At 41.3% G+C, this 15805-nt stretch overlaps 1 protein-coding gene across 1 annotated transcript in view; it reads right to left on the reverse strand.

Annotated features, from left to right (window-relative positions):
• LOC104621336 (uronyl 2-sulfotransferase-like) overlaps window positions 1-15805 on the reverse strand; it is a 31525-nt gene that overhangs the window by 13818 nt on the left and 1902 nt on the right. The window contains exon 3 of the mRNA XM_010287794.1: window positions 14551-14708. Within this exon, the coding sequence (XP_010286096.1) occupies window positions 14551-14708 (158 nt within the window). The remainder of the gene's footprint in view (window positions 1-14550; window positions 14709-15805) is intronic.

A 15805-nucleotide genomic window follows, 5' to 3' on the forward strand; every position in this document is an offset into this window, starting at 1 on the left:
ACTAAAGTAAATAATCTTAACAAGAGAAATCTGTTTCTTTGTGCTTAGGAACAGTATACATCCTCCATGCTAAGCATCTCACCTGGTCATTAAAGAAAATCAATTGTTTCAACACACAAAATCACGGGCTAAACTAAGTACCCAAACCCAGGAAAGACCATGACCTCTTCAAAGTGCTATTTGGCATCCAGGAATTCCAGATTATACCCTGTCTCTAATGGCTTTTAATTGTCATCACAGGAACTCAAAATTTACCACTGAATTTACCACTTACTGAACTAAATTAAGAATGGAGATGGATAGGATAAGGATCTAGAGAGGAAAAAAACCCCACACCTGAAAGATCCACAAATCCTGAAATAATAATCCTAAGGAAGATACAGAAAGCATTAATACCTGATATTTTTACAGTAAAACTGGGCAAACACTAGTCCCTGTGAACCCTTCTGCACTGAATTCAGTGCAGAAAAACGGATTGAGGAATTCTCAAACACTGGAACATAAGCTGTGGACAGTGCAAGACCAGAGACGCACGTCATGTGGGCCGTCCAAAAAACCTTGGAGCCAACATGGAGGAAGCAACTGGTGAAATTACCTCGTTGCCAAATACCTGAGCAGGCTTGTTTGACCATCATCCCCTACCCCAGCTGGTCCTGCCATACTTCACCCTCTTCAGGACCCCTTCATAGTTTTACTGTCCAAACTCCTTCCTCAGGTTTCCTGTCTTCTGCAGTTCTAAGCACTCTTCTGGCAGCTGCTTTGGTCACCACACAGGAGCTTCTTGAGAGTTTACTCCAATAGATCTTCCTTTTCATTCATCTCCTTTGTGCTTGGCAAGGAAGCCCTGGGCTTCTGCCGTGTTTCTTTGCCCCACAGGGAACTAGGTCATACACTTTGCTCCTGGAAATGCTCCAGGAAAAGACACTACCAAGGGTGCTAAAAAAATCCCCAGACAACCCCCCCCGCCCAACAATTGCACCAAAAGCTTAGCTCAAATAGCACTCGATGATGCACAGATCTATCTATTGGATAGACAGGATAGCACTAAGAAGGCATAATACAAACTTTGCTTTTATACACACACCTCATTCTTGCTCCTACAAACATTACTGCACGCCAACTCCTTGACAACAACCATCTCTACCCAACTGTACACAGCACCACTGCAAAATACTCCTGCTGCTGAACTCCAGACAGCCGCTCAGGGCATCAAACCAACCCCCAGAGAGATGAACAGCCATTTATGTCTCTTCACTGATCATGCAGAGAGTTCAGTTTCCCTGGTACATAATTTAAGCACTCAACATTAAGTAATGTCAATACCCAGTGAAGTAAACCAGGTTTGTCAGCTGCCTGAATACCCTTCAAAGATCAGTCACGGCTACTGTGAAATTAGCAGAGCACTTTCAGGGACAGTGGAGAGCGGAAGAAAGCTTAAAAAATAAAAATAAGACTTTAATGCCCAGCAAAATATTTAGTGGTATTTAGTTTAAAACAGAGTTTTCTGTGAATAATTTTATTCAACATTTCAAATAAATTTGCTTTGGCTATGCTCTCATTCCTGCCATGTCCAATTTCCACTAGCTTTTAGGAGATGTATATTATATATCAGCCACACATTAATCCCACACTCTCATTTTATGTAACAGAAAAAGCACATGTTCTTGCCCAAACAGTAAACCTCCAAACTTGCTAACATCCTGAAAGCCCCGAGAGCGCAGCTCTGCAAAGCACCGGGGGCTCTGGCCAGACTGTGGACAGACGTACTCCTTGCAAGGTGGGCATGCACCAAATACTCTGCTGCAGCAACACCAGCGTCCTCCACATCTTTCCTCAACACAGGCCCAACACAACCAGCCACTGGGCTCTCCCAATAACTTGTGCTGCACTTATTTCTGGCTAGGAGTAAGCAAATAATGAAACAACCCACCCGCTCCCTCCTCTTTTTTTGCTAGGTCCAATGGTGCTCTTTATCCATCTCCTTTTTCCCCCCATTCCATTCCACAAAAAGCAAGAAATCAAATGATGTAGCTGATTGTTTGGAAATGAATCAAAGCAGTCAAGCAGCAGGAGGAGGAAAGACCAAGACAAGCATACAGATTTCGTTCTAAGCCCTGCATTTGCATGCTCTGTAGTACCAAAGATGGACTACTCATAATGACTTACAGGTACGTGTGGTGTGTACCCTAAGTACAGCAATACGTCACACAGTAACACAACTTCATAGACCCTCCAAAACTGTAATGAAAGAAACACCGTGGAAGAAGACAGACCACTACAATTATCTCGTTTAAGATTTTCAATACTCAAAAAGTATTAGATGGAATCATACTGCAAAAGGCACAGGAATAGGGTATATTGTTTCATCGTTGATCTGGCAGAATGCAAGAAATAAGGTTTCTTCCTATGGTGGATGCACGGAGCCGATTAATCCCATAGTTACAGGGAAGCCTGACCAGGGGAGTCAAAGAAAGCTATGGGGAAAGCGAATGGATTGTGAAGAGAGAGTATTTCAGGGCCTGAGAACAAAGCGGCATCACTTGTGTGGGCAGACAACAGATGCTGCTCCAGACTTTCAGCAAGCAGCAAAGCAGGGAGGGATGGGTAAATGCTAGGGTTTACTTTTTGTTTTAACTTGAGCAATTGGGGGAAGATGACAATTTAAGGCACTGCCCCCTGGATAGATCTTCTATTCCTCCTGAGTCTCCAAATATTATTTTTTTCTTTCTCTTCAATACCCTCATTTCCCCTGAGTATGCACTCATCAGCAACTTGCATTCCCCAGAAATCCTCCCACTAGCTATCTGGAAAGACATTCATGCTAGAGGGCATAACACTCTTCTAACATGTAGATGCCTTTAAAACCACAAGTCATCTTCAGAAACCAAATTGCATGGAGGTGCATGAAGAATTCCTCCAAGACCTATTTTGGAGGCAAGTGAATTCAGCCAACTTACAAACATCAGCAGTAATTTCAATCCAGTAAGCATGTTTGGTATTCTCTAAACCTTCCCCCAAACCACACACCTCTTTGCACGTGCACTTCTTTTAAAAATATTTTTTCCTTGGTCTGTTTTTATGCTCACTTTTTGCCCTCAGCCTGTATGATAAAAATGTTTTCTGGGTGAGCCCTGGAGAACTGAGCAGACCAAACACTAATGCTCATATGGAATTTATTTAGAGGGGGAAAAAATCCCTTAAATTGAGTAGTTATTTGGGTTATTTTGAACTGGTTTTATATTTTATGCATACATAGTGGAGCTGCAATTTCAGAGCTGGCTTTTGTTTGCATTCATCATGAAACATTTGTTATATGAGCTGCTGCTACTGCTACCAAAACAGCTGCTGCTCACTGCTAGAAAACCAGAGACCAACTCAACAGTTTCTTTCTTTCTCTGGCAAGTCTAGCTGGCAAATGAGGCCTGGTGTTTCTACAGAAAATTACGGTTGTTTGGCTTCACTGTCATCCTCGCCACCTTTTGCCTACCGAGAACACGGACTTGAAAGAGAATGGATAAACTGGAGCCACAGCAGAGTGTACGGATGCTCCTGAATCACCTATAATTAAATGTAGATCAGAACTACAGCTGTATGAGCTCCCTGCTTTGCAGCAGTTAGGGCAGCACCTCAAATGTGAATGTCTTTCCTTCAGCTGCTCTTGAGATTTAGCCAGGATTTAGCCTTTCTGTCCTGCGTCATCATTTTCCGCCATCTGGAAAAACTGAGCCATGGCTTGATCTAGCTTTGCATAAAAATGTCTTTGCCATAGAAATGCTGCTGCCCAGTGGCTAGGGCAATCTGTAGGGACTGCTTCCTTGCACAGAAAAAAATACCCACCCATCTGACAATCTGTGCACTTTCCTACCAACCTGGACACGTACCAGGACCCAGAGCGTTAGTGGACTGCAGTCCGAGGACAGACCTCCTCAACTGCACGTTAGCTGAGTTTTAATGCGTTGCTTTGTTACGATTACTAAAACACTTCAGTGTTGTTCTTGTTGCTTCCTGGTAATTTCATATTGGCAGCGACCTCTCTCACCTCAGTCTCATCTTTTTAAGAGAACATTTATCCCAGGCTGGAGCACAGTCCTTGCAGGACTCCCCTGCTTGTTTAAAGTAAGGGAAGACTACTGATCAATGAATGCCTCCCTCTTTAACCAATTCTACCCTGCAGGAGAACATTGTCTCCCATATGCTGACAACTTATTTTCTTTAAGGCTTTTTGGACAGAGGTACTGCTGAAAATTACACCTCTACCATCTCATAGCCCTGTGCTTGCTGATTCCTTTGAGGAACTAGTTGATTTGTGAGGCTCTACTAACACCACACTGACTGTTCCCAACTGTCCATTAATCCCATTCTTTACTATAGTTCCTACCAGTACATAAATTGGACTTTTTCATCTGTTGCTGTCCAGGTGACCATTTCAGCCCTTTAAAAGCTTGAAGTCATGTTAACTACCTTCCATTCTTCCAAAATAGCTGCTGATTGAATGACAGGACACACTGCAGAGTTGGCAATTTCAGTTTCAAAGAGATCCTTGGTGAATGCTAGCTCTGACAGCAGCACTCCTGACACTGCCAAGGAGGAAAGATAGCTGAGGAGGAAAAAACACCATACCCTAACACCAAACCTATTATATGTATTATAGATGGCATCTGCAAGTAACTGGAAAGTTATTCAAATTGAGTCCGAACAGTACAACTCAAAAGATGAGATTTATAAAGTGCAGTAACAATTGTGCAAATGTTGGAGGTAGAAAAAGCAGCCCAACTGGAAAGAAGATACTAATTAAAGAACACAATGGGAATGCAATTTGGAAGAAAGGGAAGAGACAGGGAAGATGAGCCTAGAGAGCAGTGGAGGGGAGGATGGGCTTTCTTACTACGTTTGTAAACTTGTGATTCCACTCCAAGAACACAGAAAAAGAAGAAAAAAAGAATCCTCCTAGTCATATTTAGTAAAAACCTCTTCTCTTGCTATAGCTTCTTGGAAAGCAAGTTTTCAAGAGGGACAGACCAAAAAGGCTGGGAAATTCCAACTGGGAAAGGAAGTAGGGAGCACAAACTCCAAGACAGACTCACTCTTGGAAGAGCAAGGGGTCAGCTCTCCAGCATCACAAACTGCCTCCAGGGCAGGTAAAGCAAAGGAGCTCGGAGGAAGGAGCACAGGCATGGTGTGAAGCTATGCTCAAGTGAGCAGATTACCCCCCTCAGGAGTGATTGCTGGGAGACATACCAAAAGGACTCCCGTGTAGCAGCTGAGAGCTACACTGCCAATATATTTCCTTTATTTTAATTCTTAGAACTTTGTAATCAAGGGCCAACCCTTGCACCTTGCTGAAATTTATTCTACTAATTCTTTCCCTTCTTTTCTAATAGTAGTAACAGTGGTCTTAAGATGACTTAGAGCGCGATACACTGTGTGTTGTTTTGGTCTTATTATTAAACAAATCTTTTTCAGATTCCAGCCTCAGCTACCTTGTGCAACTTGCTTGTTTCCATGTAGGTGAAATGAAGACCTGTGGACATGTACTGGAGCTGCAGCTGGGAACTGAAGTAGGCCTATTAACTGGGATTTAACAGCCATCCGCCTCCTCTTCTATGCCTTCTGTTGCCTGAATAGAGGTCAAAGTTGTCAAGGCAGCAATTTGCATAATCTGTTACTGCTATAATTTCTATTCAAATGCTATTTTTAAAGCAGAAGCAGTAACAGAGGTTTAGCTGGAATGTTACTGATTAAAATAGCGTTATGATTTTATTTAGTAAGTTAGTCAAGAAGGCATGAATTGTCATTGCAAGCTTTAATTGTCTGTCATTAAAAAATTTGTGGTGTTTTGTCATCAGTGACCCTGGATTATTTATGACATATAGTTAATGCTGTATCTGAATGCAGCTTTCCTTCTGTGCCAGAGCTTTAACAAAGCTGCTCATCCATGGGTTTATTCATTTTGTTATACTAGGAACAGGAAACACTCAAAAGATGCATCAGGGAATCAACCTCAGATGAATAGCAGGAGCACTGTTATAAACCATAACATCTTTAGTGACTGATATGCTCGTTAGATAAACATGACAGTTGCTTGAAAAATACCAGCACCAACCCTTCAACATGATCTCCTGACAAAAAAAATACACATGAATTTTTGATACATGGGATGCAAGGGTTTGGCTGACTGGCCCCTTGGGATTTAGACCACAAATAAGTTTTGTTTTTACTGCAACAAAGTATGAAATTACATTTATGTGGGTTTAGTCCAAAACCAGATAGCCCATCAACAGATCTGATGAAAGGAAATTGAAACAATGCAAGCATCATAAAGACAGGGGATGAAATGTAAAATCTGGAGGCTGAAGTCTTTTGGAATTGCGCTAGAAGATGAAGACGATGCCGTAGGTGGTCTCAGCCTTCATCATCCTAGAGGTATAAAAGCATTATATAGAAAATTTAGAGCGGGTTAACTCTGCTCATGACGAAGAGTCTCAGACGAGAGCAGGCAAAAAAATAAAGTGTGTTTGGCTTCAGGTAAAGACCTTGCCAGTTGATGGAAAAGAGCAATATGAAAAAGGTGGTGGAGAGGAGTAGGAAAAAGTAGCAGACTGCAGAGCACAAGCTCTCTCTATATAATGTATATTATAGCACAAAGAAAGGAAAGAGTCAGCAATTCTGTGAAAAAATACTTAGCCTATCTCTACAATACATTGTAGGTTGTCAGAGCCAGTCTATGAGCTCATGTGTCCAGAAACTTCAGTAGAAGGGAAACATTCGATCTATGTTTTTCAAAGGATGACTTAACAGAACATGGACTTCACCTTCCACTACAACTAATTCTGAGCAGAGCCTTTACAAATTCAAGTCCCATGAAAATCCAAGCCTAAAATATGGATTTAAAAATCTGCATTGTAACTGGCAAGCAGAGAAACCATATCCTTCTTTGCCATATTCAGTGGTGAGACCTGGAAGGCGGCCAACCTCCCTCAATGCCAGAAGGGCTGGGCAGGGGCACTGTGGATCAACACTGGCCCTCCTCATTTCTCCAGTTGATGAGCCATGCCCACCATCCCAACCTGCCAACGTGAAATACGTCACTTTCTCACCTGATCTAAACGATTATTGTTGGTGCTGTTGTACTTACAAAGACAACTGCTCATCTTGACTCTAGGAGAAAGCAGAACCATAGTAATACGTTTGGCAGATGGACGCTTCCCTGCACCATAAGCTCAGTGAGCAGGTTTATGCAGAGTGAGTGTCGTGATGTCAGGCTGTCAGCTACCCCACTTTTCACCTCAAAATGTGCCATTCTTTTTGGGCCACAAGATGTATTTATAGGCAAATGCTCTGCTGTGTAACCATGCACACACAAGCTAACTCCAGTCTAACAAGTACATGCTAGCAGAGAACAGTAGATACAGTGGGCTTGAGCCTGGATGCATGCAAGCTCCATGTGGGCTTTAAAAGCCACGCCAAACTCTCTTGCCACACCTTTACTGTTACTCGTATTTTAGCAATGAGACTGATACTATCTTGGATAAATCTTTTGGTGCCGCAGTTATGTCTCTCATGCAACACACACATAGTCTGGAATGGCTTCACCTTCCTCAGCAGAACAAGAACCGCAGCTGTTATGAGCTGCCAATCTTTGCTGCAGAACTTGCCACAGAGAAGTTTAGCTTCTGAGACAAATCTTCCAAAGACTGAGTGGATCTTTTGAAAAGCACAGTCATGAGAAAGCCCAGAGGTGCTCAAATCCTTCCAAGAGCTCCTATTCTTAAAACTGCTTAGTTTATTCAAAATGGGATTTGAAACCTCTGAAAGACAGAAAACAACATATTTTATGGAACTGGAAAAAGAAAGGGTATTTCCCCTTATGTGTGATGATGTGCTTATCATCAGTTGGTGCATCCAGTAACTTCAAGGCATTGCAAATCAGGCAGTCCGGTCTTGTCCCTCCTCTCCAAACCTTGTATTTTCATTGCTGAATAGCTAAGTAACATACCGACAGCTTTTGATACTACCTTCAGCTTTTATAAAACAAACCAAGGAGTGGATTAGTTGCGCAGAATGTCCTAGATGCTATCAACCTAATTGGGAACAAATGTCCTCGGGGATATGTACTGTGACTCTTCCTCTTTCCTGCCTTTCTTGCATACAGAGAACTGGGAATTTGTTTTACAATACAAGAAACAAAAATACAATTAAACATCCTTCCTAGGGCTTCAACTGCCTATTTTAGCATACACGTTATTTTAAAGAGTTCTAAGTAATTTGGAACGTTCAGACTTCAGAGGGAGAAGAAAGGAACAGTTTGTTCATATTTCCTATTTTTATTTTCTATTTTCAGAACAGGATGTTGGGTGATAAAGAAGAAAATGCCACCCAGGCAGAATGTAAATTCACATGTGCTATATTACCACTGGGACAGTGTTCAAATCCCCTGAAAGTCCTGAAAAAGCAGGGAGATTACACCACCTTCTGGACAAAACTTTTTAAGTCACACATACAGTTACTTTGCTTCACAATAATGGATGGGAAGGTGCCATGTAAGCATTATGCGGTTATTTACTTCCCAAGACCAACCTCATGTTCTACCTCCACACAAAACTTAGAATTTTCATCTTCTGTAGAAAACTTTCATACACAGTGATTCCTCTTGAGAGTATTATTTAGGGAAAGCACAAAGCTGTTTTAGAGTGTGAGGCAAAAGAAAAGACAGCATGTTTGGAGTCTCCAAAGTTTTTGAACATTTGAATGTGTTCAAAGTTTTCCCAAATTCTGTTTTAAGAAAGTAGCAGATACAAAGAAGTGATGCAAAAAAAATAAACTTCAGAATTTAAATTGAATCTCATCCAAGCTGCTTTTACTCTCACATCAAGAGTGCAGATACTTGTAGGAGAGAGAAAGATTGTGCATTTGTGCACAAGAGATGAGCCAATATATTCCCTTTCCACATACCAGTCACAATCCTCTCCAGAAAGTACGGCTCATGAGAAGCAGGCAGACTATCAGAAGCTGCAGATCGCTTGTCCTAATTTTTTCTTTCCTTTCATTTTGTGCTGAACAAAGGCAGAATATAAGATGATCACTACTTAAGGACATTGCACAAAAAGCAACGCCTCCTTCCATCAGACTTCTTTCAACATTTCTTACCCAGAGATTTTGCCCTTGGAGGCTGTGCCTGCAAAGACATCCATTCCAGTTCTCTGAGGGAAAAAACTGTGGGATCTTCCCTCCTCCCTTTGCTTTCTTCATGTCACGAAGAGTCAACTCTTCCAGCAATGACTCTCAGTTCCTGAACATTTCCAAATGCATAGTACCCACATCTTGCCAGAGCAGCCCAAGAACAGGGTGAGAGAAAGGCTGCCACAAGAACTTAATATTAAAGGTATCAGTCAGACTACAGGGAGCACTGCTAAAAAAGTGATGGCCTGGAAGGGGGGATGAGGAAAGAAAGAAAAGCCTCTCTCAGCCTCCTCCACTTGCAAAGAGTTTCATTTTGACAAGGAGTGGGAAAATGCTCTTTTCCACTTCCAGCACAGGAATCCTCTGAAGGCATGCCCCACCTTCAGTGCTGCCCTGGCACAAGAACACTCTTCAGCACGGTGCAAAGGCTTCCCGGGTCAATCCCACCTTTCTCCTAACTCCAACAAAGGCTACCTCACAAGATCTCAGCCTTGCAATAATGACAAATGGCAGCATCTCCCTCCTTACCGCGTTTAAAGAGAAGGGGGAGCTCATAAATTGAAAATGTCAAGACTGTGTCACTAGTATGCATGAACAGAATGGATTTAAAATATCAGTAAGTTTATATTACCCTGGGTAATACCGCTACTATGGTTAAAAACATTCCCCGTAAATGTAATTCTTGAAGAGAATCACATTTGTACTGCATTTTCAAAAAAAGCACATTTTACAGTTTACCTGAACAATATATTTTCTTCCAGCTGACAGCATGAGTAATTTCACTGCACGCAATAAAATTCACTGTTTGAAAAGCTTAAGTCAGTCTTCTTGTTTAGAATACGATCTACACATTCTCCATGCAAAATGTAACGTTCAAGAAACAAAGATTTTTCTTCTGGTATTGGGAAGAATTGTTTTTATCGGGTTTCTGGTGCCAAAGAGAATTTATGAACTCCTGCAGAAAGGTGAGAGGATATGGGCTATTTCTGAGGTGATAAAAAACATGTCATTGCCTATTCTTTTATATTAGATGCTGTTAACTTTTACTCTGCGCTAAAGAAGTTGACAAGGCAGAAGAAAATTCTATGTTTCGCTGTGTATAGCATGTATCTTCTGCCTCTGAAAAACACCAAAGATACGAAACCCACATGTGCCCATTTCAAAAGAAACGGTTAAGTATTCTCCACTTTCTGGCTACCAGCCAGGCTACAGAAGTGAGCTGCAGCCAGCAAAAATGAACAAGACTGACCAATTATTTTTCCTTCAGTCGTGCTCCTGAGAGTGAGGAGAGTTTTTACATGTAAAGGTATGCTATAACTATTTCAGGCCTTTCAAAGAGTTAAGGAATACTTCTAAATTTTGAAGTAAATATAATCCAAGGCTCTGCAGTTCCCATGCTGGGGAACAAAGACAAAATTTTGAGCAAATTTCACTGTGTTAGCAAATAAATCTAGTAAACACAGTAATTTAAAATTTATTCTACCCATCTATCGATCCATCTATTTATTCAACAATCGGTTCCGACTCCTCCCTTTTGATCTCTTGTCAAAGGCAGTTCTGGCTGTTGAGACAGGAGTTTGTCACTTTGGACAAGACAGACATCAAAAAAAGAGTCCTTCTGCAATTCTTGACTTTGTATCAACGTTAAGAAAATACTTAATTTCAAGGTGAGAGTGGAAAAGGATAAAAACAGGAAGCCTGTAGCTCTAACATATTCTACAAGATAAATCCAGGTTGGTTCCAATGACAACTTTAGCACCACAAAGACCTTTCACATTTGGTTGCACATTGTTATAAAATACACAAGTCAGAATATTTGGCATCTGGATTAGCTGAAGGAAACATTTTTATTAAGGCACTGAAGAAAATTATCCTCCTAGTGTCCTCAGACACTAAAATTTCCTGTCATGCAGAATTGCCAACTTTTTTAAACTCCCAAAACTTGAGAAAAAATTGGTGTGCATTTCAAAATGTGACATCGTCAAAAATACACAGAAGCTGGCAAGCAAAATATATCTTAAAAATCTCAAGAACCAACTGTTAGTGATAATGTCTAAACAGTCAACTGCATTTCACACTTTTAACTTTTTTTATATATTTTACCTTTCTTCAGTTTCCTTCTGCCAGTGTATGTAAAAGAAATCATTAGCAACACCACCAAAAGCACTGAAGTCATATTGCATTAAGCAGTCATCTGTATCAATACAGGTATAGACAGACACCCGCACTTGCATTTCTGTTCTCTGTGATGTAAATGTCCCACTAACTATCCGATCAATAGAGCCACAGTTTTACTGATCTTCTGCTTCAGAACAATAGCAGCAAAGTATTTCTGAGGATTAAAAGGCTACAGGCTTTGTTTTCTAGCTAGGAGGAGGACACTAAGCAATAAATGCTGTTAAGTGCTGTCTCAGATGAGAAATTTTACTACAGACACAAAAGAAACAGAGCAGCTTGAATATGGCTTGCATGGTTAAAAGAAACAGAGGTGAGAAAAAGTTTCCGTATTTCCTGCTTTCTGTTAACATCAACCTATACTGAAGGTTCCTGATAAGAAGAAGTTTGCTTGGATGGAAGCAGTAGTGATCTGGTGCCTGCCCAAAGCACCTGTAATGAGGGAGGAGAGTCCCAACTTTGGGAAGAGGAAGGGGTTCAACCCAGAACTCCTGCAGACGTATCTTAAATGCACATGTGATTTTATGGGTTTGATAACATCCAGCAGTTTGCTTCATACAGCAAGAGGTAGGTGCTTTTAATTTCGTTTAGATTATGATAATGGTGGGACAGCAATCACCAATTTCCTATTCTGCTTTCTCATCTCTGTAATCCACTGAAGCAACACTGGATGGAAATCGCCTTCCTTCAGTCACTTTCTGCTTCAAAGCAGCTCTACAAATCCAGTAGATCTGCTTACTGCGGTGGACGCTGGTGCAGAGATTCACTGACCTGGGAGCGAGTCACCTTTCTGTACACGGTCCTTCTCCGTGTTTTTCTCATCTCAGCCTTTTCAACTGACAAAAGGTAAGTTCTGGAAAGGCTTTATTTTCTTTACACAAAAAGAGGAAAGACCGCCATAAGAGTATCTCAGGTGGAGCAGCAGGTCAGCAGACAAAACTGTAAATTGCATAGATTTAAGCTGTAAGTGTTAGTTGCAACAAAAAGTCAGTTTTGGCCCAAAGTATCTGCTGCTTTGCGGGATCACCACACAGCTGGGCAGAATAACATCTCTTCTCAGCACTTCATGATGCAACAGCAGAGGGTGTTGCAGATCAGGTCTAAGGTGCTCTGAGGAGAACGATGTAGGATTTCTTACACAGCATTTGTTTGTTTTGGGGTTTTTTTGTTTTTTTTTTCTTTCTGGCTGATTCTGTTAAGTTTTTGCAAGCTTTAGCACCAACGCAGAAATAACCTGAAAATAATAACGATTGGAAAAAAACACCAAACATATGCATGTATGAAGAGAGGCGGAAAGAGTTAACACAAGGAAACTGTTTCCTTTTTATTATTCCTTGTCAATAAATGAATGGGAAAAATAAACCAAAAGTGTAATCCACATGGGGAATACTGAAGGAAAGAAATGAACCTTCAGACATGACACAAGACCAGTCATACACATGAAATCCCAGAGGAAATCACTATCCTGAAGTAGGGGATCAAATGTTCCCCAGATACTGCAATATACACAGAGAAGAGAAAGATTATCCAGCACAATTCTGGGAGATTCCTTTCTTCACACCTGATAATTTCCAGGGCACCCTGATGAAAACTGAGACCCTACGCCCTGTTTGTCAGCTTCCATTGTAAGAGAAGTGAAAATCCATGATGCACAGAACAGCTGAGGAAGTCCTACAGATTCCCAAAGAAAAGTCTGCTCATTGCAATGAGAACATCCTTCTATTGATCCCCGTGCCTCCCTCTTGTCTAACAAACATCCCCATGGGAAAACCTTGGAGACTGAATTGTGCAAACCTTTAGGAAGATTTCCACATACCACAAATGTAGAGCTTTTTATTTTTTAATTTACAAAGAAAAGAGAATAACTGATCCAAAACTGGGCACTACTCTCATGTCAATACTGTGTCTGTTACTGAGCAAAAGAGCTCCATGGCTGGATATAGCACCACAACAAAGTAATACTCACACCTTCTAAATAGTTGCCTTAACTGCCTTATTGCAAGCAGATAACGACCCACTGAAATCATGTTCAGAGGAGGAATGCCAGACTTTCCCTGTAATATCTGCATCACTGCTAAATACAAAATTTTCAAAGATGCATCCTGGAAGCAGGCTTTGGTGGACAGTCAGCCATAATTCCTGGTTATGGACAGAAAGCCATAATTTCTCCAAAGGGACTGATTACTCTAATAGCTGCACTCAGTCAAAAGCCAGCCATCAGCTGCATGCATTACAAACAAAATTCAATCTTTGATCCATGTGTTTTTAATATACAGAATGGTACAAAACACACATTTCAGTGGCTGTAGGCATTTCACAGTGACATGAATGCAATCAAGTCGCCAAGCAAGAAGGGAAGTTTTACCCCTCCCTGGTTCATACGATGTTGATGGCCCAGACAAATGTAAGCAGGAGATCAGTTCTGCCAGAATGACATGCACAGCCCCACAGAAGCATAGTATTTCTTGGTTTAGGCATAGGATGCAAGACTGCCTTCTAAAGAAGTTAGCAATAAATAAGCACTAGGAGGCATGGACTGACATGGAGAAGAGAGAACCCTTTCAGATTGACTCGGGGGTGCAAATTAAGGGGTAGATTAAGTGCTCTCTATTTTAATTTCCCTACTCAAGTCCACCTAAGTCCTCTTCCTGAGCATGCTTTGTGTGCTATAAATATGCATTCTTATTTGTACTTTACCTAAACTTAGTTTAACTGGAGGTTCATTTCACAGTAATTGGTTAATATCACAGCAACTCGTAGTCAAGGTTAAGGGAAAATAAATATCCTGGTACTGAAGAATTCCCAGAGTTGACAGCTCCCCAAACCACTTCTTGAAGGTTTACTTAGGTAGATATTGCTGACACCATTTTGAGAGTATTTTGACAGTATTATTTGAGAGCCGAGTATGACAGAACCAAAAGAAGAAAATGCCACTCTAGTGGTAAACTCTAGGGAAGCCTTCTGGCATGTGGCAAGATCATTGGAGCACCAAGTGCTCGCCCAGGAATGAAAACCACACAGTAACATTAAGAATAAAAGTAGAATATGCACCCTTTTCCCATCAATCAAATCTGCTTCCTAAAAGGGAGATAAATCTCTTCATTGACTCAATGAGACATAAACACTTACCCTTCAGCAGCCATGCAGATTTTCCCAAAGTTTCTAAAAGAATAGCTGTTTAATGGATAAAGTTACCTGGGTTTTTGTAGATGTTAAGCACATCCTTGAAATAATGAGGTAAGAATCTTTCTAATAAAAGCAGCACATCCTCCAACTCCTCCAGAATGCCCACAAGCAGAAAATTTTCATTAACATTCAGCTTTGCTCTTTCAAGGGCCCATTCACCAGGCTCCCTGTATGATATTAATGGAGGGAGGGAGAGGGAGGAGAGAGGGGAAAAAAAAAAAAAAGATTTTAAATATGCATTTACTTCAGGAATTCAAGTCAAGAACACAACTGAATCAAAAAATATTCAGTGTTGTACTTTCAAGAGAACATACCCCCCCACCCCCCAAACCTGAGTGGTTTACTGCATTTTTCCGCACAACATCTAGACTTGGTTTGGCATGTGAAAACATGATCACATTAAAAGGAGGTTAACTGCTGCCTGGAAGTACTCAGTTCTGTAGACATCTTTCGCTAAGTTGTTTAAAGGTCACACTTCTGTGAACTCCTGTATTTCAACTCAGAAGCACGGCCCATCTCACGGGAGGAACGACTTCCCTGGGTGATGAAAGGTGCTAAGGGGTGACAGGGTCCCTGAACCACATCAGCACTGCTGCAAGCAATCGCTGCCTGCTGTTACCCAGTGAATACCACACAGGGGGCTACCGACCAGTTTCCCACCCTGTCCTTCATCTTAACTTCTGCCAAAATCTCCAGGAGCTTCTCTTTCCGTGCCATTACCCCCAACTGCCCTATGGCTCCATTATGGGATTTGCGTTTGCTCTGACTGATACTGGTTTGAAGATCAGTTTAGGGTTATTCTATGTTTTTCCCCTCTGAGAGAAGCTGGCAGGACATCAGTACATCATTATGCTTCTCTCATAGTTTCATGGAAGCACAATTAGGTTCAACAAGCATATGACTCCTAAATCCCTTAGATGTACTTATATTAGTTTATGTCCTGGGAGCAGCAGTCAGCATTCATATTGATACAGGATATAATGCCAGTGCCCAGACTAAAGGAAATCAGCTTCTTCCAGGGTCCAGCTAGTATGATGAACATCTGAGTCACACAGACTACCTGAGAGGGGTAGAGATCACGCCTCTTGCCTGACTTCCATCAGACTATTGCAAATTGTATGTGATAGTGAACTTCCAACATTTGTCTGAGGCTCTTCTGATGACATGCAGAAAAGCTTATTGGTTTACATTCCCACTAGAGCAGACCTGGAGCAGGTTTTTCATTCCCTACCACCTTCTTTGCATTGGTTCCTTTCCTGGAAGA

Source organism: Phaethon lepturus, unplaced genomic scaffold, assembly GCF_000687285.1.
Source record: "Phaethon lepturus isolate BGI_N335 unplaced genomic scaffold, ASM68728v1 scaffold24545, whole genome shotgun sequence".
Taxonomy (NCBI): domain Eukaryota; kingdom Metazoa; phylum Chordata; class Aves; order Phaethontiformes; family Phaethontidae; genus Phaethon; species Phaethon lepturus.